General features: G+C 34.8%; 6 protein-coding genes across 13 annotated transcripts; 4 read left to right on the top strand and 2 right to left on the bottom strand.

The window, feature by feature from the left end:
- Positions 1 to 16: 16 nt before the first annotated feature.
- LOC148172533 (major facilitator superfamily domain-containing protein 6-A-like) lies at positions 17 to 3,711 on the bottom strand. 2 transcript variants are annotated; one of them, XM_088039576.1, is made up of 9 exons: positions 3,402 to 3,711; positions 3,130 to 3,324; positions 2,250 to 2,360; positions 1,625 to 1,911; positions 1,157 to 1,487; positions 932 to 1,110; positions 740 to 876; positions 336 to 694; positions 17 to 287 (listed from the first exon to the last, which is right to left on the bottom strand). In XM_088039576.1, exons 3-9 carry the CDS (start codon positions 2,305 to 2,307, stop codon positions 70 to 72), a joined length of 1,569 nt encoding a protein of 522 aa, XP_087895702.1. In that variant the 5' UTR covers positions 2,308 to 2,360; positions 3,130 to 3,324; positions 3,402 to 3,711; the 3' UTR covers positions 17 to 69. The 2 variants fall into 2 exon arrangements, with proteins under 2 accessions (XP_087895702.1, XP_087895701.1); XM_088039575.1 differs by having other exon boundaries at positions 3,130 to 3,711.
- On the top strand, positions 3,036 to 7,210 carry LOC148172532 (cytoplasmic dynein 2 intermediate chain 1). Of its 2 annotated transcripts, none has more exons than XM_088039560.1 (7): positions 3,036 to 3,102; positions 4,275 to 4,338; positions 4,385 to 6,006; positions 6,051 to 6,249; positions 6,297 to 6,591; positions 6,638 to 6,990; positions 7,040 to 7,210. In XM_088039560.1, exons 2-7 carry the CDS (start codon positions 4,324 to 4,326, stop codon positions 7,163 to 7,165), a joined length of 2,610 nt encoding a protein of 869 aa, XP_087895686.1. In that variant the 5' UTR covers positions 3,036 to 3,102; positions 4,275 to 4,323; the 3' UTR covers positions 7,166 to 7,210. The 2 variants fall into 2 exon arrangements, with proteins under 2 accessions (XP_087895686.1, XP_087895687.1); XM_088039561.1 differs by lacking the exon at positions 3,036 to 3,102 and having other exon boundaries at positions 4,260 to 4,338; positions 4,385 to 4,558; positions 4,658 to 6,006.
- Positions 7,211 to 9,129: 1,919 nt separating this feature from the next.
- On the top strand, positions 9,130 to 10,732 carry LOC148172531 (F-box/WD repeat-containing protein 4). The gene is made up of 5 exons (XM_088039596.1): positions 9,130 to 9,476; positions 9,525 to 9,809; positions 9,864 to 10,160; positions 10,210 to 10,483; positions 10,536 to 10,732. The coding sequence occupies exons 1-5, from the start codon at positions 9,283 to 9,285 to the stop codon at positions 10,707 to 10,709; spliced, it is 1,224 nt and encodes a 407-aa protein (XP_087895722.1). The 5' UTR covers positions 9,130 to 9,282; the 3' UTR covers positions 10,710 to 10,732.
- On the bottom strand, positions 10,707 to 16,124 carry fbl (pantothenate kinase 3 fbl). 6 transcript variants are annotated; one of them, XM_088039590.1, is made up of 8 exons: positions 15,900 to 16,124; positions 15,498 to 15,633; positions 13,419 to 13,597; positions 13,141 to 13,314; positions 11,853 to 12,103; positions 11,629 to 11,805; positions 11,352 to 11,505; positions 10,707 to 11,265 (listed from the first exon to the last, which is right to left on the bottom strand). In XM_088039590.1, exons 2-8 carry the CDS (start codon positions 15,616 to 15,618, stop codon positions 11,098 to 11,100), a joined length of 1,224 nt encoding a protein of 407 aa, XP_087895716.1. In that variant the 5' UTR covers positions 15,619 to 15,633; positions 15,900 to 16,124; the 3' UTR covers positions 10,707 to 11,097. The 6 variants fall into 6 exon arrangements, with proteins under 6 accessions (XP_087895716.1, XP_087895717.1, XP_087895718.1 ...); XM_088039591.1 differs by having other exon boundaries at positions 15,498 to 15,630; XM_088039592.1 differs by having other exon boundaries at positions 11,853 to 12,097; positions 15,900 to 16,123.
- A 156-nt stretch (positions 16,125 to 16,280) lies between these two features.
- Positions 16,281 to 17,927, top strand: Rbm13 (RNA-binding motif protein 13). Its single transcript, XM_088039610.1, has 8 exons — positions 16,281 to 16,502; positions 16,551 to 16,597; positions 16,745 to 16,888; positions 16,936 to 17,118; positions 17,177 to 17,306; positions 17,360 to 17,515; positions 17,564 to 17,638; positions 17,695 to 17,927. The coding sequence occupies exons 1-8, from the start codon at positions 16,488 to 16,490 to the stop codon at positions 17,830 to 17,832; spliced, it is 888 nt and encodes a 295-aa protein (XP_087895736.1). The 5' UTR covers positions 16,281 to 16,487; the 3' UTR covers positions 17,833 to 17,927.
- A 203-nt stretch (positions 17,928 to 18,130) lies between these two features.
- On the top strand, positions 18,131 to 20,935 carry Ugalt (UDP-galactose transporter). Its single transcript, XM_088039598.1, has 5 exons — positions 18,131 to 18,321; positions 18,376 to 18,421; positions 19,393 to 19,524; positions 19,574 to 19,788; positions 19,839 to 20,935. Exons 2-5 carry the CDS (start codon positions 18,409 to 18,411, stop codon positions 20,478 to 20,480), a joined length of 1,002 nt encoding a protein of 333 aa, XP_087895724.1. The 5' UTR covers positions 18,131 to 18,321; positions 18,376 to 18,408; the 3' UTR covers positions 20,481 to 20,935.
- Positions 20,936 to 20,949: the final 14 nt, after the last annotated feature.

The following is a 20,949-nucleotide window of genomic DNA, read 5'->3' as shown; positions in this document are numbered from 1 at the left end:
CAAAAACCACACATGATTTTACGAAAATATCCTCATTTATTAAGTATAAAACAGATTCAACAAATGTCATCAACTGTTCCCAACAGTCGCCTTGTAAGCTTCTTCTGGACTCCTATACTCAACAATCTCATCAGTCTTTTCACTCGCATCTTTACGGAGTAACGTCCTATGAATTAAAGCATGGGTAACACCACATAAAAGTCCAAACGCACTAAACACTTGTAGCGTATACTTGCTACCTAAGTAGTTAAACATAATTCCTCCAAGAATACTACCGATGGCATACCCTACAAAAAACTTATCAATTTTTTTTCTTCACAAACTGAAAATCGTACCAACGCCATCATCCATTCCTGCTGCGATTCCCTGCATAGTAGCCGACGCCCCTGGAGGTGCCAGTTCATTAGCGTAGGCTACTATTGTTGTGTAAGTAAGAGCGTAAGTCGGTCCCTGCATGAAAAATTCTATAGGGACTATCCACCATGGCGAGGGAGCCAAAGATATAAACCCTAATCGAAGGGCGTAGTTGATAAAACACATGCTAAAGCAATGCACGTGTCCTATCCTTTCTAGAATTTTTCCAGCTACTGAGAAGAATATTACTTCGCCACCGAGAGTCTCAGCGGCAACCACTAAACCTTCTATGAGTTTAACATTGGGAGTGTTAGTAGTGGTCGCTAGTTCTTGTAAATGCCTAAAAACTCAAATAAAAGAATTGTATTTTTCTGTTGGGATTTACCAAAAAAGGAAATAAATAATTAAGCTGTCGAGAATCCCAGCGAATACTGCAAAGGTGATAAAAGTAATCACAGTGCGGTTGTTAAGAAGTCGCTTTAAATCCTTGAAGATGTTTTCCGGAACTGGTATTATTGGCAGCTAAAACCAATTGATCAGGTTTTTTTTTTATAGAAAAGTAAAATTTTACTCGTACCTTGAGTTTGAGACAAGCGAATAAATCCAGAACCGAAAACACTAAAATTGTAAGAAACGCCGGAGTGTAATTGATTGTGTTATCAGAAAACATATCGACTATATACCCTGCGATTAGTGCAGTTATACCAAAACCAACAGTCCCCCAAACTCGTTGTCTCCCATAATCACCGTCCTCCCCTAAAATAACAATTCAGTGCAAAATTGTAAAAAATTCGAAGTTTACCAATTACGTCAAAACAGATAGCATCGCTGATAGAATTGATTACATTAAACCCAATTGTTCCAATGGACATAAGCACAACGAAGCTCCAAAACGAAAGAGATTTGTACAAACAGCCATTATGAATCTCTGCGTCTTCGTTACTGCAGATGACATCACAAACATACGGATCTGATGTGTTTGCCAAAGTTAGATTAAAATTTGAAAAAAGACAGATCTTGTATTCTTCGCTCGAGTTGTTAGATACTGCGAGAAAACTCTGAGAGGAAAAGCAGTCGGATTTGCACTTGACATGGATGGTGCTATTTGAACACTGCGTGTATCGGTCAACGTCCTGAAAGAGATTAGAATGTTTACACAAAAGAATTCGCTAATTTTTAAAAGAGTTCGCAACACTATAAGAAAGTAATTGATGATAGTATATTATCATCGATTACTTTTTGTGTCGAATTCGCACATTAATTTACTGACTGTAACATTACATGAATCCAGAGTAGAGCTGAAATTCTTGAACTCCAGTTTCAACACTTTTCTCGGAGGGATAAAATTCATAACGGTGTAAGACACAGTCATTACTACGATAATCAACATGAAAATCACTTTTCGGTAGTTTCGATAAATGTCTACTAATAATCCAAAAGCAGGTTTTGCTAAAAGGAAAGCGAAAGGCAAAATTCCTGTAATAGTTCCCATAACCACGGAGGAGATTCCGAGTTCTTTTCCATAAACGGACAACTGGGGTAAGATCGGACCCATTGCTAAAAATAAAAATACATTAATCATGCACTAATCGGAATTATCTAATCTATAGATGAACATGTTTGATTGGAATAAAAGCAACGCTTGTCGGTAATTCGGGTTAATTTTTATTTCGTAATATCAACAATTTTGTTAGTCAGGGCTTACATACACATCATTCCAACAGTCTGAATAAGGAGAACTCCAAAACCGGTTTTAAAAATTATCTGTAAAACCACCGGGCCACCCTTACGACTCTTTAAAAGCAAATTGAAAAAGAATGTAATTACGCCTTTAATTGGGGTAAATTTTATGGTTGCTAACATGGAATTAACAGGAAAGATTGCACTTAACTCACCCGCCATAAAGAAGAAATAATGCGCCTTTATAGGCAAAAGCTTTCGGTTGACCGTCATGTTCAAGTCTTCAAGAGAGTCTTGTTCACATGGATGGCTGTCTACAGAGTCAGCTGAAAACGATTGATAAAGAGCTTTAATCCAGCCGTCTCTTGAAGCATATGTCTTTTTTTATTAGTTTTATCAGTGCCAAGATAAGATTATTATGTTCATTTTATTAAAATCATTGTTAACAATGTACATGCGTTTTTTAGTGTACGTTGTTTTTGCAATTACATTGTCTATTCTGTAATTAAACACATTAAAATTATGGTAATTATGTTAATAAAATAATTCATGATCTTAATAACTAATGCTTTCGAAAATATGACTAGGTATTAGATAAAAATATCATAAATGCTATTAGCTTAAATAAATACTGATAGTTTTATCGACTAACTCATGTAAAAAGGGGAAACAGATGGTGCAGTTTTTTGTATCAATCTTGGAAAACTACATTTGCATAAATATTATCAATGTTTTGTATCTAAATAGTTTTTTACATAATTCTTATTAACAAACTCAAATTATAAGAATTCGCTTAGCTCTAATTTGACTGTAAACCTTAAGACAAAATTTGTGGAACTGGACTACTGCTTAAATTTTAAAATTGTTCATTAACTACACATTATTAACAATAAAACTTATAATACATTAAACGCCCACACTATTTACATGCATTTAATTTATGACAAGGTCCTACTGCTAACCATGACATTGAAACTAACAGAATACTTAAACAAATAAAAGTTTTTTACTTAGAACGGCAACAGTTTCAAAAAAATATTATATTTATCTAACGTTATCAAATATTATGTAAGTTTGTCGTCAATTAAACATTACCTATTTTTATCCAACCTTGTTCTCTCGTTAATTCCGAACTTCGCTTTCCAACACATAAATTTGCACTCACAAACTCTTTTAATATGCATATGTCACTTCATTTCTTCGAATTTTTCGATACATTTCTAACATACAGCAACAAAATCTGTATCCACGAGCGCACCACGCAACACCACGTATAAATTCAGCATCATTCTAAAAATAATTATCTTCGGAAGTACGTTACGATAATATTAACATTTTGTTATTGACAAACCACACAAACAACTCACACAATTCGCTTTCTCTTCTGTTTTGTTGATAAATACCAGCTGAAATTAACTGGTTTGAAGGCTCAACGTCGCTGGACTGTTTAATGCGATGACACGTGGAACATTCATTAATTCAAGTGTAAAAATCCTGATTAAAGGCGTCATTGCGAGTTAAAAAATTGGCGGAACTGGGGCATTATTTCAAAGTTCACGGGGGCACCTAGTTGTGAAGTAAATTTAAGTAACCGATTTACCTATTTCTGACACAAATATTTGGTTTTTGGCGAAGTAAACTAGAATATATGTTAAGTCTAACAAACTGGATTTTTAGTTTCCACAAATTATTCAAATTTTTTGTTGGAATGTCCGGAGGTTGACTATGTAGGCAACACATTATACACCACCGGACTATTTATTAGGGTCTGACAAAATTGAAACTATGGAGCTAAAACTTCAAATTCTACCTTAAAGAATTACTTTCAATTTTTTTCTTACTTTGTTTTAAATGATATTTTTTAGGTACAAATATTAGCAATAAATAATTTACTTCTTATCACTTTAATTTGATAAAGTTAATACATTACTATGTCAAAGTTAAAGATATTAGTTTATTGCCAATTAATTTGATTAGGCTTCTATATCTAGGTCCTTAGTAACATTGAATGTAATATTTTTGTTCAAAAAGTTAACATTACAGCAACAATTTCTCAAAATAAACTTATTCTAGGAAGCTAAATGGGGGACAATAAGATAAACTCTTATAATTCCAACCATAACAGTGTTTCTCTTTTTTTTATTTTCCCGCCGTAAATATTGATCCGTTTAAAAGCACCAAGCGTGAAGTGTTTTCCTCCCTTATATTGATTATTTCAGGGACATTTAAATTCATTCTAGAGTTGGCAGTTAACGTGACACATAAATGTGACTGACAGTTTTGGCCTATATGTCGACAAGAAAGGTAATCAAACAATTATTTATCACCGATTACTAATCCAATTAATTAGATTAGAGATGGAACCTCCAAGCAACCCACAATTTCTAAGACAAGGAAACCCGCGGAAGCGACGAAAAAAGATATCCCAAGGCCGAAAACCAGAATACAAACTAAGATAACGGACGATGATGACGATAAAATTAAAAAACACTTGAAACTCCCACTTAGTCAAAGTACTAAAAGAGTAAGTAAACCAGCACCTGTTAAGAAAATAGCGAGTACTGCCAAACCACCATCGAGTAGACCTGTCACTCCACCAAGCAGTCGTGTAACCAAAACTCAGTTTTTTCCCAGCAAGAAAATGTACTCAAATGCACTTGGTCGTGATGGAAAAAAAGTCGTTAAAGCGACTAAAAAGCCACTGATGCTAAACACAAATGGTGACGTTTCTCCAGACACCAGTTCAATGTCCGACAGACCAAGAACTGCCACTTTACGCAAAGGCAGTATCGTGAACCAGAACATTGTCGGTCCAGAGGCACCAAAACTCAAAACAGTCTCTAAACCCACTAAAATCAAAGTTGAAGAACCTCCAGTTGAGTACGAAGACGATTTCGATTCGTACGAGTCCGATTTTGAAGAATACGACTCTTCAAGTACTGAATCGGCCACAAATCTCTCAACTGGAACCACATCTGAGACCACCGAGACCGAGTCAGAAGAGTTGAAATCAGCGCCAAAGCGAGTCAATTCTGCTGGAACCGACGACGAGAAGAAACTAGACTCAGGAAACTACGAACTTCCTGAGGCGAGACACCGGCAGATTTTGGATAACATTAAAGAGTCTATTGAGAAAGAAAACGCAAATCTTAATCATGAGCACAACAGAAGCAACTTGGGATCCTTATCAGATGAAGGTTTCGAAGACGGGAAGTCGTTGCAATTTATTAATTTTCTGGGAGCGCAGAGGAAGTATCAACATAGAAAAAGCGTGGAACTTCGACGCAAACGCGGAGAGGAGATTCTGAGCATGATTAAACTGGATCTTTATAGTTTTACGTTGTACGATGTACCACCAGTGCCTTATGACATTTTTATCAAAAGTTTTGGCAAGAGCAATACAGTCCAAGCATCGGTTCAAACAGGAGAAGATAATTTAAACGAAGAAGTACAAACTGATCAAATCGAGAGTACAAACAAGTGGACGCAGTATCCCTCATGTCTCACTAAAATTGACACAAAAGAAAATTTCTGGGGAGAACACAAGTGTAATTATTTAGGGGTAGGGGGTGACGTTGTCGAACAACACCTTCAAAACGTGTTCAATGAAAACCGCTTGGAAAAATTCTTACTTTCTGCTGGAAGTTTGATTTTGAACTTGCAAGCCGAAGCAAATGTACAAATTCAAAAAAGTGATAAGAGCATTGTTCCTTTTAGCAAGAGCTTTGTTCTTTTTGATACTCAAGCTCAAGATATTCTTAAGGATAGACCTATAAATGATGTTTGCTTTTATTCGAATAAGATTTTAACTGTCCACGGTCAAATCAGAGGCTACGGTAATAGTGTTGTTTGTTTATGGAGCTTATCAAATGTTGAAATCCCAGAAATGTTGTTAAGCGCATTTGGTGAAGTTACTTGTTGTACTTTTAGTCTTCAGTGTCCGAATCTTATGCTCGGAGGGTTGAGTAACGGGTAAGTTTTTCAATTAATTTAACGCGAAACTAAAAAAATTGTAGGTCGATCGTTATTTGGGATACTAAAGAAAACTCTTCGTTTCATAAGAATGTTCAAGGCTGCAACAGTGAAGTTTTTATCCGAAATCCTACTTACTCTACGGAGATAAATTTTGGGCATTTCTCAAGAATTGTGTCGATTCAATCGGTAGCCAATTCGACGACAGAGAAGGATTTATTCTCGTTTCAAAAATCTACAGAAGTAATTTTACACTTAACACTTTTATTCTCTAACAAAGACTATTTTAGGTGTGTAGTTTAGATGAAGATGGTGATGTCGTAGTTTGGAGTGTTATCTTCAAAGACCGAAATTTAGGAACAGCTGTAGAAAATCAAGGTTTAGCTCATTGGGGATCTGTGATACTAACTGTAAATACAAAAATTTCTCTGAGGAAATTATATCCGGAAATCGAAGATTTTGACTGTACCGATCTCGCCCTTAGTCATTTTGATTCTACCAATTTGTACATCTCAACGAACTACGGAATAATTATTCACTGTCTTACGAATGGAGGGAAAACCAGCGTGAAGAAATTTCTGCCTGGTAAGTTTTACCTATGTCTATTTAGTAAGAAAACGTTATTTTGTAGACACTCGCTCAAATGCAAATTGTTTAGAAATGTGTCCTTTCTCTTCCGAATACTTTCTCGCTGGATTCGACAACGGTGACATAAATTTCTATTTTCGCTCCGTTGAGAAGCCCTTGATGGTACTTTCTAACAAGGATAGTCTAGAAGGGAAGAGCAAGGTTCAGAAGATCCAGTGGTCACAAACCCATCCATTAGTTTTTTATACTAAGGATAATAGTAACACTATTCATGTTTGGAACTTGAAGATGAATGATATGGTTCCTATTTCTTCTGTTCCTTACAAGGATAATATAGTTTGCATGAAATTATCACCTGTTACCACGAGTGATGACAGTTCGGAAAATACTTACATGGTAAGTAAAGTAGAGATTTTAATGTGTCTTCATAACTATTTTTTTTAAGATGATTGCTACTGAAAAAGGTTTGGTGTATGTCCACTTATTCAACGAAGAACACAGTTTGCAACCTGTGGAAGAGCTCGAAAACGATAAACGAAAGTTTTTGAATTACATCAACAGATATATTTAGTTTGTAGTCTAAGGATCACCATTGTATTAAAACAAGAATGTATTTGTTTATTTTAGTTTAAAGATCACAGTCTTCTCCTTGGTTTCAGTCTTGCATAACATTTAGGACAGTAATTAACAATAGACGTGTTAGAAATGCTTCTTCGGTGAGAACAATCTTCGTCATAGTAACGTTTCCTTCTGTACCGACTAGATAATCTGTCTTTGCTCCTACTTCTAGATCTACTTGGGTACTTAGACAACTTCTTGCAACTTGCGCAACGGATATAGTCAGGTCCCGGTGTTGGTCTTCTGGTTGCGACTCTTTGATCCGATTTGCTTTTAACAAGAAAATAGTTTCCCATTTTTTCGATGACATTGTTTGCGCACCCATACTGGAGTGCTGCATTGACGATCTCGTAAGCCTTTCGTTTAGATTCTCCTCCTTCCTTTCCTTTGGCTTCCTTCTTTAAAATTGGTTTAGAAATGTTGTCAAAGCTTTCGGTACGACGGGGCTCAATGCCATGTACTCTAGGCGACTGAAACAAGCCTTTTAATTTAGACAAATAATGTAGGACAATGTTAGCATAGCTATCAGCACTGTGCTTGACCTTTCTTCGTGGAATGGGTGATCTCGACTTGGCAAATTTCACATGCTTCTTATACGAGGAATGTGGAGCCATAGTGTAATCAACTGACTAATTTTGACATTACCCTGACACGTAAAATGGAAATAAAGAAATTGACTCTCGATTACTTTATTTTGTATGACAACATGAACAATTTGTAAATGTATCGGGACGACAAGTATCTTCTTCTTCCTCATCTTTCTGGCACATTTGACAATAATCGTCGTAAAGAGATTTTTGCTTCCGACGGTGACCACAAGGAGAACATGGTCTAGGCATCATACATGGTTTAGGTCTTTTTGGCGGAGGAGCGCATTGATCGCAACTTGATCTAGGAATGCTCATTTGAGAACAACTTTGTTGTTCACAGATACTTTTTGATCGTTGAGAGTTGCAAGATTTACAAGACGGACAAGGTGTTTCCTGTCTGTTTTGACCTTCTTGAAAACCTAATGCACTACAAGGTGACGTGTGTGGATGCCGTTTTCGTCTTCCACAACAATAATCCTGGCTACTACATGACTCACCACACGAACTACTTTTCCAAACTGGAGGATACACACACTGAATTCTTTCAATTTCTTCGTTTTTATATTTGCACGGTGCTAAATGGATCGACGCTGCCGGCATTACTAGACTAAATTTGTCTTTCCGTTTTTGGATGTGGTGCAATTTAACACCGTATTTAAGGGAGGCCAAAACTTGACTTTTTATATCTCCGTCGAGGTTGAAGTACTTGATCATGTACATCGCGATGTCTTCAAATGTGGACCCTTTGGCACCGCTGCGGGTGCCGTGAAGGAGCTTTAAAGCCACTAGTACTTTAAATAGAGCACTAGTTATGTGGTTGTGGGATGTCAGGATACATTTTTTACAATTATTCCATGACATTTTATCATGTCGATAACTGGTAATTTAATATCGAACGAGTTTACCTCAATTCGAGGAAAATTCCATAAAATGACAGAAATTTAATGACATGAAATAATAATAATAGTAAATTTATTGCCACAGATTGCGTTACCGTAACTACAAAAAGGTGGGTTCATTCGTCTTCGTTGATTATAAATTTATTAATAATTAGGTAATATAAAAAAAAAACGACGGTTTGTTACATTTGCATGAAATTAAGTAGAAAAAAAATTAATATGTATAAAAAACATTGGCTGAACGAGTGATGCCAGTTTATGTAAACCAATTGAAAGTTTACTTTTGAATAGATTACAGTGTCGCAATTGGATTATAACGTATTACTTAATTAAAAAGAAAAAAGAACTAATAAACTAACAAAAATAAAAAACAGAATTGTATGAGAAATTTCAAAAATAGCGCTTTGTTCACGTGTCAATTCAATCAAATGTCAATCTCAAAGTGTCAAACAAACAATTTTTAGGTTATATTTTGATTGAAACAAGTGCTCGTGTTAGAATGAACCGTGAAAACTGAATATGGAAGTTTTGAGCGTACAAATCCACTCAATTTCTCTCTGTAGTTACAAAAATAGAACACAATGGTTCATTCTTTGGATACATTTTCCACCGAACTTTTGCTAAAAATATTTAAATACTTGGAACTTCCCGACTTGTGTAGACTTAAAGAAACGTGCAAACGGTTCAATGAGATTATAGAAAATTGGGTTCATTCGTTACATAAAGATGTTAGACCTCTTGTTACAAATCAAGTGCATCCTAAGATTGCTAACAGGTAAATTGGTGGTTTGTGATGAAAGCCCATGAAAACCGTTTTTTTTAGGTCGGGGCGATTGTTGTCACCCTTTCAGAGGTTGCGAATATCAAGAAACTGGAAGATGGGGATTTACAAAGAGAGAAACTTGTTATACACTAAGACAAAGTATATTCCCTGGTTGCAGCTAGAAAAAGAATTATTATGGGTCAGTAGAGGATGTTACATTTATGCTTATAAACGTAATAGAAGTGGCATAAATACGAAGAATATTGTACATACCATTGGGGGAAATAACCGCGGAGAAGTTTGCGGGTTTGTAAAGAGAGGCAATTCAATATTAAGTGGTCAGACGTGAGTTAAATCCATTCTTTTCATTTTAGAGATATTGACGCTGTGGTTTTCTAGTGATGGAAGTCTGCGTTTGTGGTCTCTAGATGATAAAAAATTCATTTTTAATCTTGAGAACCACCACACTGCAGATATACATTCAGTTGCAATGAACGACGACTTCATAGTTTCTGGCTCAAGAGACAACCATGTGAAAATCAGATCCCAATCAGACAACGCAACTTTTCATCAAGAAATTGATCTACGCGATAGAGTTTGGTCTGTAGCCCTTTCAGAAGAGAACAAGTCTTTGCTAGCTATTGGAACTGCTGGTAAATCTGATCCCACCACCGTGACCGTTTATGATATCAACAGGTATACAGAGTTTGAATACTGAAAACTGAGTCTAATTTATTTTATGTAGTCAAACCGTTTGTGCAAGATTGAGCCCTCGTATTTTCGGCGCTGGAGTTCTGGACATAAAGTGGGAAAGTCCATCATTGTTGTGGTCATGCGGATATGATAGTTATTTGAGTAGATGGGACTTGAGGACGGGGAATTGTGAACAAGCTCTGGGTGATCCCGGTTTAGCGACAGTTTACTGTTTTGAGTATGATCACGTGAACTCTATTGTTAGCGGAACCGACAGTCATGGGAGAGTAGTCCTTTGGGATACTAGACAAGTGGATTATGTTCAGGCAAGTTACGATTTTTTTTAGAACTGCCGAAAACTGATTGACTCAATTTTAGGTCTATTTTATGACTTGTTGCCGCAGGAAAAGTTCGCCAGTGTACGGTTTATCCCATGACGCCGAGTTTTTGTTTACTGTCACAGACCAGCACGTCAATTTCTTGGATTTTTCGCTCCTCACCGGTACTAGTCGAGATTACGCTAATTTATTTGGGAAAACAATAAAAGTCTGAAATAAATAAAATATATTTTATAACTATTTTGTTTTTTTACTTCCATCAATAAATAATTAAATTACAGAATATTCTGTGCTGCGAGAATTTGTAACGAAGCCGTAAGAAACAAAAGTGTGCGTCTTTTACGTACCAACACTTGCCGACACCTTGCTCTTCTCGTTTATGAAATTTATTTAAAAATGTATAAAAGTCTAACGTAGAAAAACAATTTAAAAAACCACTACACCTTTGAACGAGCTACTTTTTAAATATATAAAAGCAGTGTACAAAATCTACATTAAAACGCCAATAATTAGTATTTTCGCTAAATGTCCAACATGATTTATTTTTGTACTCAAATCCGACACCTTCACTGGAATGTTCATAAAGTAAAGGGCAGGCTGATTTAACTTGAACCTTCATGAAACTGAAGTAAACAACCAATAGCACCGAAATAACCTTCGTGTTCGAGGAATAAAGCTTTCATTGTTCCCTTCGACCAGTAGTCCATGGCGTAGGCGAGGAGCTTCATTGCGATGGGGTTCACGCGAAGGAAATTGCCGATGAACACAACCTACACAGACAAAAGAAAGAAATAACACACTTCTAATCTAACTGCACCGCACACAGAAATACAAAGAAATTAAGTACGAAACTAACCCGGTCAATCTTCTCCTGAATCGCGCACATCCTAGCAATGGATCCAATGTTGTTAGTGATGGTGACCAGTGTCGCTCTTGCGAGATCCTGTCGACTGACTTTGCTGCGTCTCTCTCTCGAATTCATTTGTCCAAAACTACACAAGGCCGAGAAACTTCAATGGCAACGAAACAAAGAGAACAGTGCAAGAAATTAAGAGAGAAAGATCGCAAACGAATGAAACAATGAGAAGAAAAAGAAAAGATGAAAAGCGAACACACAAATGCCTATTTTTTACCTGCTAGCCACCAGATCTCCTGGTAAACCAAATCGTTCATAATCTCCGCCGTAAATGTCACGAACTAACTTATCAACGCGTGTGTTATCACCTTCTGCGGCCAACTGAATGGCTTCTTCAAATGTGTTGCATCCTGTTAAGAGACAACAAAGACCCAAGAAGGTGCCACCTCCCAAACTAAAATATTTCTGATATAGCATAGGATGAGAGCAAAGAAAAAATACCTTGTTCCTGATATTCGCTTGTAGTCTTTGGCGGAATAAACAGCTAACACACTGACACCTGAACCGATGTTTACTATTAAGAAGGGGTACGGGTTGGAGAAGTCATATTGGATTTTTGAACATCCGGTTTCGCTTGTGGGGTTTGACCAGTAATAGCATTCAGAGGAGTTTTGTGCGTCTGCAAACTGGAGGCCTTTAAGGAGGGAGTCAAACTCGTCAAATTTTTCCAATCTCATGTTGACTTCCTGAAACTTAATGAGATAAGTCTTTGTATTAAAGTGAACCGTATCAGTTCTTGGTGTTCTATTAACTTCTTTCATACACAGCCGCAAAAAAAAACCTATTTTTAAAACATGTAGTTAAGCTTCCATCAGTTACAGGTTTCATTAAAGGCTCGTGCTGATAATTTTAATAAAAGCAGATAATTTGGAAAAAACCTGTGAACTTTATCCAGCAGTGAATTATCTGTCTGCAAATAAATACAGGAGTTAAGCGAGCGAAAACAAGCAAAATATATTTATCAGCGTAAATAAAGTGAATGTTTGTATAAGCATCAAAAAAGTTTTAGAAAATAAAAACAAACTAGAAACCTGATTTGTGCTGCAGAAGAAAAAATCATATCGTGTGTTTGTTCGTAAACAAATTACCCACGAGTTTCTTATATTTTTTAAAATATTAAACTCGTTGAAGTTAAATGCAACCTTCTGTAGTGACTTAAACTAACTCAAATTAATAGACACGATCCATGAAAGTGATTGTATTAATGTCGATTGTGATTTTTGCATGTCAAACATCGAAACCAATATCAGGCAAAAATCAATTTGAATTTTTCGGATTTTGCACTGAATAAATTTAGAATGTATTGGTTAATTCATCCTACTAAAAATACGCTCATTGTTTGAACAATAACTACGTAATTTTACAATGAAAATGAGAATTGCGACAACCTCGTTAATACTTATTTATTTTTAGCAAACATAAAGTGATTTCAATGTTATCTTAATAAGTCATTAGGTGCATAAATCACGCCAAGCACCAAAGGCCATGGGAAGTAGTTAATATAAATTAGAATATTACATTTATTGTATTCATTGTATTAGTATTTTTTTGACGCTAAAAAAAGTTCAATGCCATTAAACGTATGGAAGAGACGTAACAAAAAACGCATTGTATTATTCAAGTTTTGGTGAAATTCCAAAGGTCAAATACAATGAACTACCTCATGAAAAGGAAGACCTATTTGTGTCTACATTTACATGCAGGAATCCGTTGGTGTTAAATGTCATACCCTCCTAAAATCCTCCTCAAATTTAAAGGCACCTCCTCCAGTAGCGCACACTGCTGTGACCAAATTAGCCATTCCTTTAGATTTCGCCAAAGCCAAAAAATTAACCATTTCGCTTGACGGGAAGCGTATGAAGTGGAGAGTTCCTCTTCGGCCTCGTATGACCACATTGTCCATCTGACAATCAAAATAAACGAAATTAAATAGCTCATCTTATCTTTCCGATAGTGTTTTAATAAATGGCCATGAAGTTGCGTTACTGTGTCACCATTTTTAAGTACCTGTAAATGTGTGTCTCGATGTCCTGTTTTCCCATAAGCAGAGTTTTTCGTCAAGTACCGCCTAATGTTGCGTAATGTTTCAAGTTCCGAATCTGCCTCATCTTTCGTGGTGTCTTTTGGTTCGAAATAAACCAATTTGCATAGACTCCCTCCAATGTCCATGCCAAACCACGGCATTGCTAGAAAAAATGACCAATTTATGATGCATATTCGTTAAAATTTACCTAATGCATTTGAAGACACAGTTTGCTGGCTAATAGAAGCCATTTTCACTATTCTTCATGCAAACTCTAACAGACTCTAACCGAAACACCTGTTTTTATCGCAATTCATGTATCGGAATGATAATGTCCTCCATATTATCGGCTTTTCTTTTATTAGCGATTTTTATAAAAGTAGATTATCTCGATAAAAATTATTTTCGTCTTCTCATCACAGACCAAATTTTGATTTCACGCAATTGTTACTCATGTAAACTTCCCGTGATAAACTGTAACAGCCTCATTACATTCACAACAAAGTCCACTTATCAGTTAAATAGCATGATTAGCTTAAGCACGTGCGTTGTAATTGGCATGATTGGATGATTTGTAGGTACAAAAACATACCCTTTCCTCATTCAACTTCTATTACAATTTTTAAGTGCCTTTCGTGGCTTTGAAATTTTGCATTTATTATAAACTTGATATGTGAATTTTGCGTTGGTAACAGACAACAGTTTTATCGCCTCATTATATTTTAATTGTCCTTTAACGAGGTAGTACTCCTTGTTAAGAACCTATACCTCCGTGCAAATTTTAGTGGCGGAAGGTGTATGTGAGCGCGCAGTGTATGTAGACTTTAGGGTAATTAGCGGCCGTTGGCAATACGTTTAAACTGGGGTGGAGTGGGGCACTGTCAAAATAAATTTGTTTACTATAACCTGAAAAGTTTTTAATTTTATGTAATTTCACGTAGACTTCGCGTATTCACTCTGATAAGTTGGTTCAAAAACAATCCACGGTAGAGCCATTCCACATCCCGAGTTTAACTACAAGTAGAAAAAATACAGTCAAGGCAAGTGCGCCTAAAGAAAAGCATTATTTTTCATTTATTGTTCTACTGAACACATCATCTATTGACTCTGGCGATGTCTTTTACAAAAACGAGGACTGTTTTTTGAAATTACGACCAAGGTACTGCTGGTACTATCTTCATTACGAACAACGAACTAGAAGAACTTGCTGATGATGATAACCATTTCGTATATCGAGCTACTTTACACTTTCTAGATTTAACAAAAAACTATGCAACTATTCAAGTTTTTGTCAAAATTCAGAACTTCCTAATTTGTATTAACAGGCATTATCACATTTCAAACTGTTCATTGTAAACAATAGCACCACTACATTTGTATCCTTAATAAATGTCTCGTCTACCTAATTTGTTGTGAAGTTAAAGTCCTAAACTTTTAATCACAATGGAATAAAACGCAATACCACTTTATTTGTAATGCAATTCATCGAAAATTGATAAACTTCATCGTTGTTATTATTTCTGTCAAGTGTCTGTCATCTGATGACAAGATGATGACAACACCAGTGCCAACATACAGTCGTAAAACTACCCTTTCACAGTACAACCCAATACATAAATTCTGTCAAATTTCGTGTACAGTCCCAAAATTTGGACGAATAATGACCTTGAAATGTGGTATTCAAAATAAATGAGGTTTAGAATATCCAGGCACTTTTTACTGAACACGTTTATTAATATTTTTGTCGTACTTACAGATTATTACCAACAAAAAGGCAAATTGTGCAAGTCGTAATTACGCATTATCATAATAATAAAGTAGAAAAAACCATCAAGATACTATGTCAGATCCATGAACACGTAAAAAAAGAAGCAGGGGACAATTGATCAATTAATACAATACTCAAAAACGTTGTCGTCAAAGAAATTAGTTTGTACAAAAATTGTTCCTACTTTAATATTGTGTACACAAAGATAAAGCAACATTTTATGGGCACTAAAGTAAGCTAGGTAAACTCAACATTTTTTCTTAAAACTATGACCTGAATGGTTTGTTGTACTTACATGGACAACTAGCAAAGCCATTTTCTGCCACACCATTCACTCCTACTGTTCCTTTATTATTTCCTTCTGCCATTTTAGCAACAATATCACTTAGACAGAGTTTACAACTGTGGGGAGCCATTGTAAGCTTCGACTGCTGAAAGCGAAATGAGCGATTGAAAGAACATGGTTAAATAAAACAGCAATTTTTTAAATTAAGCACTGTACATGAACCCTGTTAATGTTGGTAAAAAAGCACACGCTGTTTGGAGTGATCAAAGTGGAACTTATGCCCTTGACCCCTGAATAAATCACCATACAACTTTACATGTATTAGTATATCAAAATAGTACGTTGTCAGTGATAGCTGTGACGGTTCTTTAGTAATTATGTAATTTTTATAAAGCTATTGAGACCTATTACCTTCAAACATTTTTGTAACGTTGGGATTTTTCAAGAAAAAGACACAACACTACACTGAACAGTGAAATAAGTGTTTGACTGGTGTTTCACAAAGATATCATTACGTGTCATTTAGAAAAAGAAGGCACGTTACTAATTATTCCTTACATGCAAAAAATCGCGAAATAACTTGCGAATACCCACACGCAAAGTCATGACATACAAACTATCTCGACGTTCGCAAAAAATGACGTCTGACGTATGACGTAAACTGACAGATGCATCATGTCATTACAGACACCTGTAAAACAAGCAATTTTTCAGTAAAAGTAAACCCCCGCTGATAAAACAAGCACGTTTGAATCAACTATAAATTAGCAAATCTCCTGGAATTATTATCAGAAGATATATTATTTAATTTAATCAATCAAGGCATGGCAAAAATAGACAAGTGCGATCAGGTAGGCAGCCAGCTGTGAATAAAATCCCCAAAAATTACTAAAATGTCATCTGTCATAAATGGGAAACACGTGTTCATGTCGGTGGGTTTTGAGGTTAAGTTGTAATTTTAAATTAATTTTGTGTTAAATTGTGTAAAAACGACGCACAATGCAGCACGATGATGTAAGTGTTGTAATATGCTGAAATGGATATTCTCATTGTTTTTTGTAGGTGGTCTGGAGTATAATCAACAAAGCGTTTTGCTCCTACAAAGTAAAGTAAGTTATTTCAACTGGAGCCCTTCATTTTCTGTAGTGCTTATGCTTGTCGTCAGAGCACCTATAATATTATTTAGAGTGAACAAAGCCCCTCTACAATCAACTAAAAGATTTAACTGTTGCTTTCACTTGCTATATTTGTTTTAGTACCAAAACTCAGAGATTTTGTCGCAATGAATACAATTTAACTGGTTTATGTAACCGCTCAGCATGTCCATTGGCGAATAGCCAATATGCAACAGTGAGAGAAGAAAAGGGAATAATTTATTTATATATGAAAACTGCTGAAAGGTATATTTCATTTTAGTAAGTCTTGTTATTAACATTTGTAACTTTAGATCAGCTTTTCCGCGAAAGTCATGGGAAAAAGTGAAGTTATCTAGAAATTTTGAAAAAGCTATTCATCAAATTAACGAAAACCTGTTATATTGGCCTGGGTTCATCAAGTCCAAATGCAAGCAAAGATTCATTAAAATCACCCAGTATTTGATTCGTATGAGGAAACTGAAACTCAGAAGACAGTAAGTTGCAAATTGTTCATAATTAACAAAATATGACCCAACTATTCACATTTTTTAGGAAACTGATAGTCCCGCTTCAACGTAATATAGAGAGAAGAGAAAAAAGAAAAGAACAAAAAGCTTTGATTGCGGCACGGATTGAAAAGGGCGTCGAAAAAACTTTATTAGAAAGGTTAAAGAAAGGAGTGGTTAGTATTTTTTATGTTATGTTTTTCTGGGTATTAATCTTTTTCGTTTTAAGTATCAAGATTTGTACAACATTCCTCAATCAGCATTTGAGGATGCACTCAGAGAAAATGAAGTAAGTGAAGATGAAGAAATTGAAAAAGAGTTGGAAATGGAAACTGAAGATGGTGCAGAGTTTATACCAGCAGACACTGATAGTGAAAATGAACTGGTAAATTATTGATTTTATATTTGAAATAAATTTAAACAATAATTTTAGGAAAGTGACAGTGGCCAGGCAGAAACTGTGAGTATTGACAGTGATTTTGAGTCTTCTGATGAATCAGACATTGAAGTGAGTATCAATTGAGAAAGTTATAAAATCAACTGACGACATTATGATTATTTCAGGACATACAAGGACCTAGCACTTCTAAGAAAAGCACAAAAGGCGATAAGAGTAAATTTAAGAGGAAATTACAAAAACCAGAGATTTCCATTGAGTATGAAATTGAAAGTGAAGAACTTAGTAAAGCTACATCATATTAAGGTTTATGTCGTCTGGATTTGTAAAATATACTTTGTATTTTTATTAAAAATTGAGTTTTTCTTTTTTAAATTATGCAATAAAGTGCTATGGAACAGCCAGAATTTCTGTTTGTACCAAATATTTGAAATATAAAATAAAATTTTTTGCTGTTACATTTGATAAAAACACTTGCGATTTTTGACCGCAAAACCAGATTTTTTTAAACTCGTGTTTATAAATGAGTGAACTGATCATGTTTTCCGTTTAAAACAAACGCGATATTAAAATTGAAAAATGGATATTTTTTCAAATACGGAAATTTCCCGCGTTTTTAACTGTCAACCTCTACGACGTGTCATGTTGGCACAAACACAAATTTCTATAATTTTCGAGGAAAATACAACAACAATCTGTTAATCATGTATGACAAAAAGTGATTTATGGCTATAAATGTGAACAAATCCTCGAGTTTATGTTATCGTTAACTGTTAATTGTGTAAAACAAAGTGGTTAGTTTTATTAAACACAATTTTTCTTTTAATTTTAATGGTTTTACTTTTCAGAAGAATTGATTTGAAGTATCATACTGATCAAACATGAAAGTATCAGGCATGTATTGTTTATCATTTTTTAATTGGAATGAACATCAAGGCATCACCAAAATAAGTTTTTTCAGTAGTATCTTGAACTTATCTTTTGAGAGGTTTGAGTCACAGTTTTGTATTATTTGAAATATTGGAACACTTTTAGAATTACAAGATAAATACTCTTCATAATAACTTAATTTTGTTTAATTTTTCAGTTGTAAGTGATATTTAGTTCATTAATTGTATCTTCTACTTTGGAGTTGTCTTGGTGTTCCAAGAGTGAATGTAAATGCGTGCCTGGATTTGTTCTTAAAGACTTTTTTTATCAACATTCAGTGTAATTTTAAATATTTTTTAAAATTTTGACAAATGATATAGTACATATTCAATTTATTTAATTAATAGTTTTGGGATAAAGATAAAAATGAATTAAATTAATGTTTTTTGTAAAGCTCGTTCGTTCTTTCAATTTTTTTAGTTTGTATAATATTTTATCTCATTGAATTGTTCATTTTTTCGTATATTATGTTTCTGCATTTTGAAGTTTTCATACTCAAATTGTACCTTTATTGACTTACCGTATTCAGAATTTTGTATGCTCTATTGGTCTTTATTTAATTCTTCAGATCCTCCTAATCGCTTTGTTTCGTTGTATTTGTCATTAGTATACCAATACGCTAAATAATAAACTAACAGGCCACAAAGTTGCATTTTCGCAGATTCCACATGCTTAAATTTGTCCAGTTGTATTATTACGCAAATTATTACGAATTGACCGTCCATTGCTCCGCAAATTATTTATTTAGCTTAGGCGTTTTTTAGGTATTATCTAATCCAATGTAATAAAAGTATGAATGGAATGGAATTAAAGTTTCCCCATTTTTTACATTTTCCTTTAATTACTGTTACGACTTCTTTGACAGCTTTTTTGTTCATTGTTACGTCACATTAATGAGACTGATGACAAAAACTTTTATTAGTCGTCTATTTTAGGTGAAGGTTCGAATAAACCTTACATGCTAAAGTATGTTAGTCTGCTAGTATTAACTGTACAAAATGCCCTTCTGGGTCTTAGTATGCGGTACGCCAGAACTAGAGATGGAGATATGTTTTTATCCTCGACCGGTACGTATAATTTCCACAGGAATAAAAACTGTACCACGAAAATTTATAGCTGTTGTGATGTCTGAAATCGTGAAACTAGTAACATGTCTGGCAATCGTATATGTAGAAAGTGGAGGAATAGTCCAACTTTTAAATTCAATCGACAAACAAATAATCCAACAACCAATGGACACACTCAAAGTATGTGTTCCATCTTTTGTCTACGTTATCCAGAACAATCTTCTCTATGTATCAGCATCACATCTAGATGCAGCCACTTATCAAGTTCGTAAAGTTTATGTAGATGCATTCAAAGTCTATGACATTATTTTCAGGTGACATATCAGCTAAAAATTCTTACAACTGCTATGTTTGCTGTTCTCATCTTGAAGAAAGAACTACTCCGAACTCAATGGATCTCTTTAGTCATGTTAGTTATCGGGGTAGTTCTCGTACAATTAGCCCAATCCGATGGATCCTCCCATGCACATACTGGTCCTGAGCAAAACAGACTAATCGGATTTACAGCAGCACTCACCGCATGTGTACTATCCGGTTTTGCGGGGATATTTTTCGAAAAAATGCTCAAAGGTAGTGATATTACAGTATGGATGCGAAACGTCCAACTTAGCGTTTGTTCTATACCCTTCGCTTTGTTATCATGTTTTGTATACGATGGTAACATCATTTCTCAACAAGGGTTCTTTTTCGGGTACGATAAATTCGTTTATTATCTTGTATTGTTACAAGCCGGAGGTGGCTTAATTGTTGCCGTTGTTGTTAAATTTGCAGACAATATACTGAAAGGTTTTGCGACGTCACTAGCTATTCTCATTTCTTGTGTGGCATCAATTTATATTTTTGATTTTCAACTCACGGCTCAGTTTAGTTTGGGGGCAGGTTTTGTTATCGGGTCCATATTTTTGTACGGCCACACTCCGAAAAAGAATGTACCTTCGTTTACGCATAAAGTGTAGTATTTTATTAAAAGGTAAACAATTTTTATTGGATATTTCATCATGAAAATTAATTAGGAATATTTATTTTAGTAATTTATAATGGTACTTCTAAACTACTTCAAAAAAATCTACAGATATGATGTAGTTTAGGAACACCTGTTTAGTGACGTTTAATTTTTTATCTGGCTTTTTGCTCACTGGACATCTTCAGTTGTTTAAAATGCTAAACAGACATGTGTTATCCAATAAATCGGGGAGGTTTTATAATAGTTTAGCACAATAGTTATAATATGCTTTTGTTCACAGTTTAAAAAATGCCATATATTGTGAAAAATAAAGTGAATATTATATTTGAGCGAAACTTGTGATGTTTATAAATTTAATTTATGTAATATGATAATTACGTACTTAATTTAATGTGAATTGTTACAATCATATTTGATAGAACAATTTAATATAAAAATAAACTATTTTTTGCATGTTTTAG

Source organism: Gnatocerus cornutus, chromosome 6, assembly GCF_029298725.1.
Source record: "Gnatocerus cornutus isolate USDA-ARS CGAHR chromosome 6, icGnaCorn1.1, whole genome shotgun sequence".
Taxonomy (NCBI): Eukaryota; Metazoa; Arthropoda; class Insecta; order Coleoptera; family Tenebrionidae; genus Gnatocerus; species Gnatocerus cornutus.
This window is presented reverse-complemented; position numbering and strand designations above follow the sequence as displayed.

What these genes read in the sequence shown, in the direction of transcription:
- fbl (XM_088039590.1), bottom strand. Translation starts at nt 15,618, where the DNA reads ATGGCTCCCCACAGTTGTAAACTCTGTCTAAGTGATATTGTTGCTAAA. An exon ending in TGGCTTTGCTAGTTGTCCAT is followed by an intron (nt 13,598 to 15,497) that starts GTAAGTACAACA and finishes CATTTTTTCTAG; the next exon opens with CAATGCCGTGGTTTGGCATG. An exon ending in ATCGAGACACACATTTACAG is followed by an intron (nt 13,315 to 13,418) that starts GTACTTAAAAAT and finishes TTTGATTGTCAG; the next exon opens with ATGGACAATGTGGTCATACG.
- Ugalt (XM_088039598.1), top strand. An exon ending in TATGTTTTTATCCTCGACCG is followed by an intron (nt 19,525 to 19,573) that starts GTACGTATAATT and finishes GAAAATTTATAG; the next exon opens with CTGTTGTGATGTCTGAAATC. An exon ending in TAGATGCAGCCACTTATCAA is followed by an intron (nt 19,789 to 19,838) that starts GTTCGTAAAGTT and finishes CATTATTTTCAG; the next exon opens with GTGACATATCAGCTAAAAAT.
- LOC148172533 (XM_088039575.1), bottom strand. Translation starts at nt 2,307, where the DNA reads ATGACGGTCAACCGAAAGCTTTTGCCTATAAAGGCGCATTATTTCTTC. An exon ending in TTATTTCTTCTTTATGGCGG is followed by an intron (nt 1,912 to 2,249) that starts GTGAGTTAAGTG and finishes TTTTATTTTTAG; the next exon opens with CAATGGGTCCGATCTTACCC. An exon ending in ATTATTTATTTCCTTTTTTG is followed by an intron (nt 695 to 739) that starts GTAAATCCCAAC and finishes TTGAGTTTTTAG; the next exon opens with GCATTTACAAGAACTAGCGA.
- LOC148172531 (XM_088039596.1), top strand. Translation starts at nt 9,283, where the DNA reads ATGGTTCATTCTTTGGATACATTTTCCACCGAACTTTTGCTAAAAATA. An exon ending in ACCGTTTATGATATCAACAG is followed by an intron (nt 10,161 to 10,209) that starts GTATACAGAGTT and finishes TATTTTATGTAG; the next exon opens with TCAAACCGTTTGTGCAAGAT. An exon ending in GACAAGTGGATTATGTTCAG is followed by an intron (nt 10,484 to 10,535) that starts GCAAGTTACGAT and finishes ACTCAATTTTAG; the next exon opens with GTCTATTTTATGACTTGTTG.
- LOC148172532 (XM_088039560.1), top strand. An exon ending in CGTTTCAAAAATCTACAGAA is followed by an intron (nt 6,250 to 6,296) that starts GTAATTTTACAC and finishes AGACTATTTTAG; the next exon opens with GTGTGTAGTTTAGATGAAGA. An exon ending in GTTCGGAAAATACTTACATG is followed by an intron (nt 6,991 to 7,039) that starts GTAAGTAAAGTA and finishes ATTTTTTTTAAG; the next exon opens with ATGATTGCTACTGAAAAAGG.
- Rbm13 (XM_088039610.1), top strand. An exon ending in AAACTGAAACTCAGAAGACA is followed by an intron (nt 17,119 to 17,176) that starts GTAAGTTGCAAA and finishes CACATTTTTTAG; the next exon opens with GAAACTGATAGTCCCGCTTC. An exon ending in CTGATGAATCAGACATTGAA is followed by an intron (nt 17,639 to 17,694) that starts GTGAGTATCAAT and finishes TGATTATTTCAG; the next exon opens with GACATACAAGGACCTAGCAC.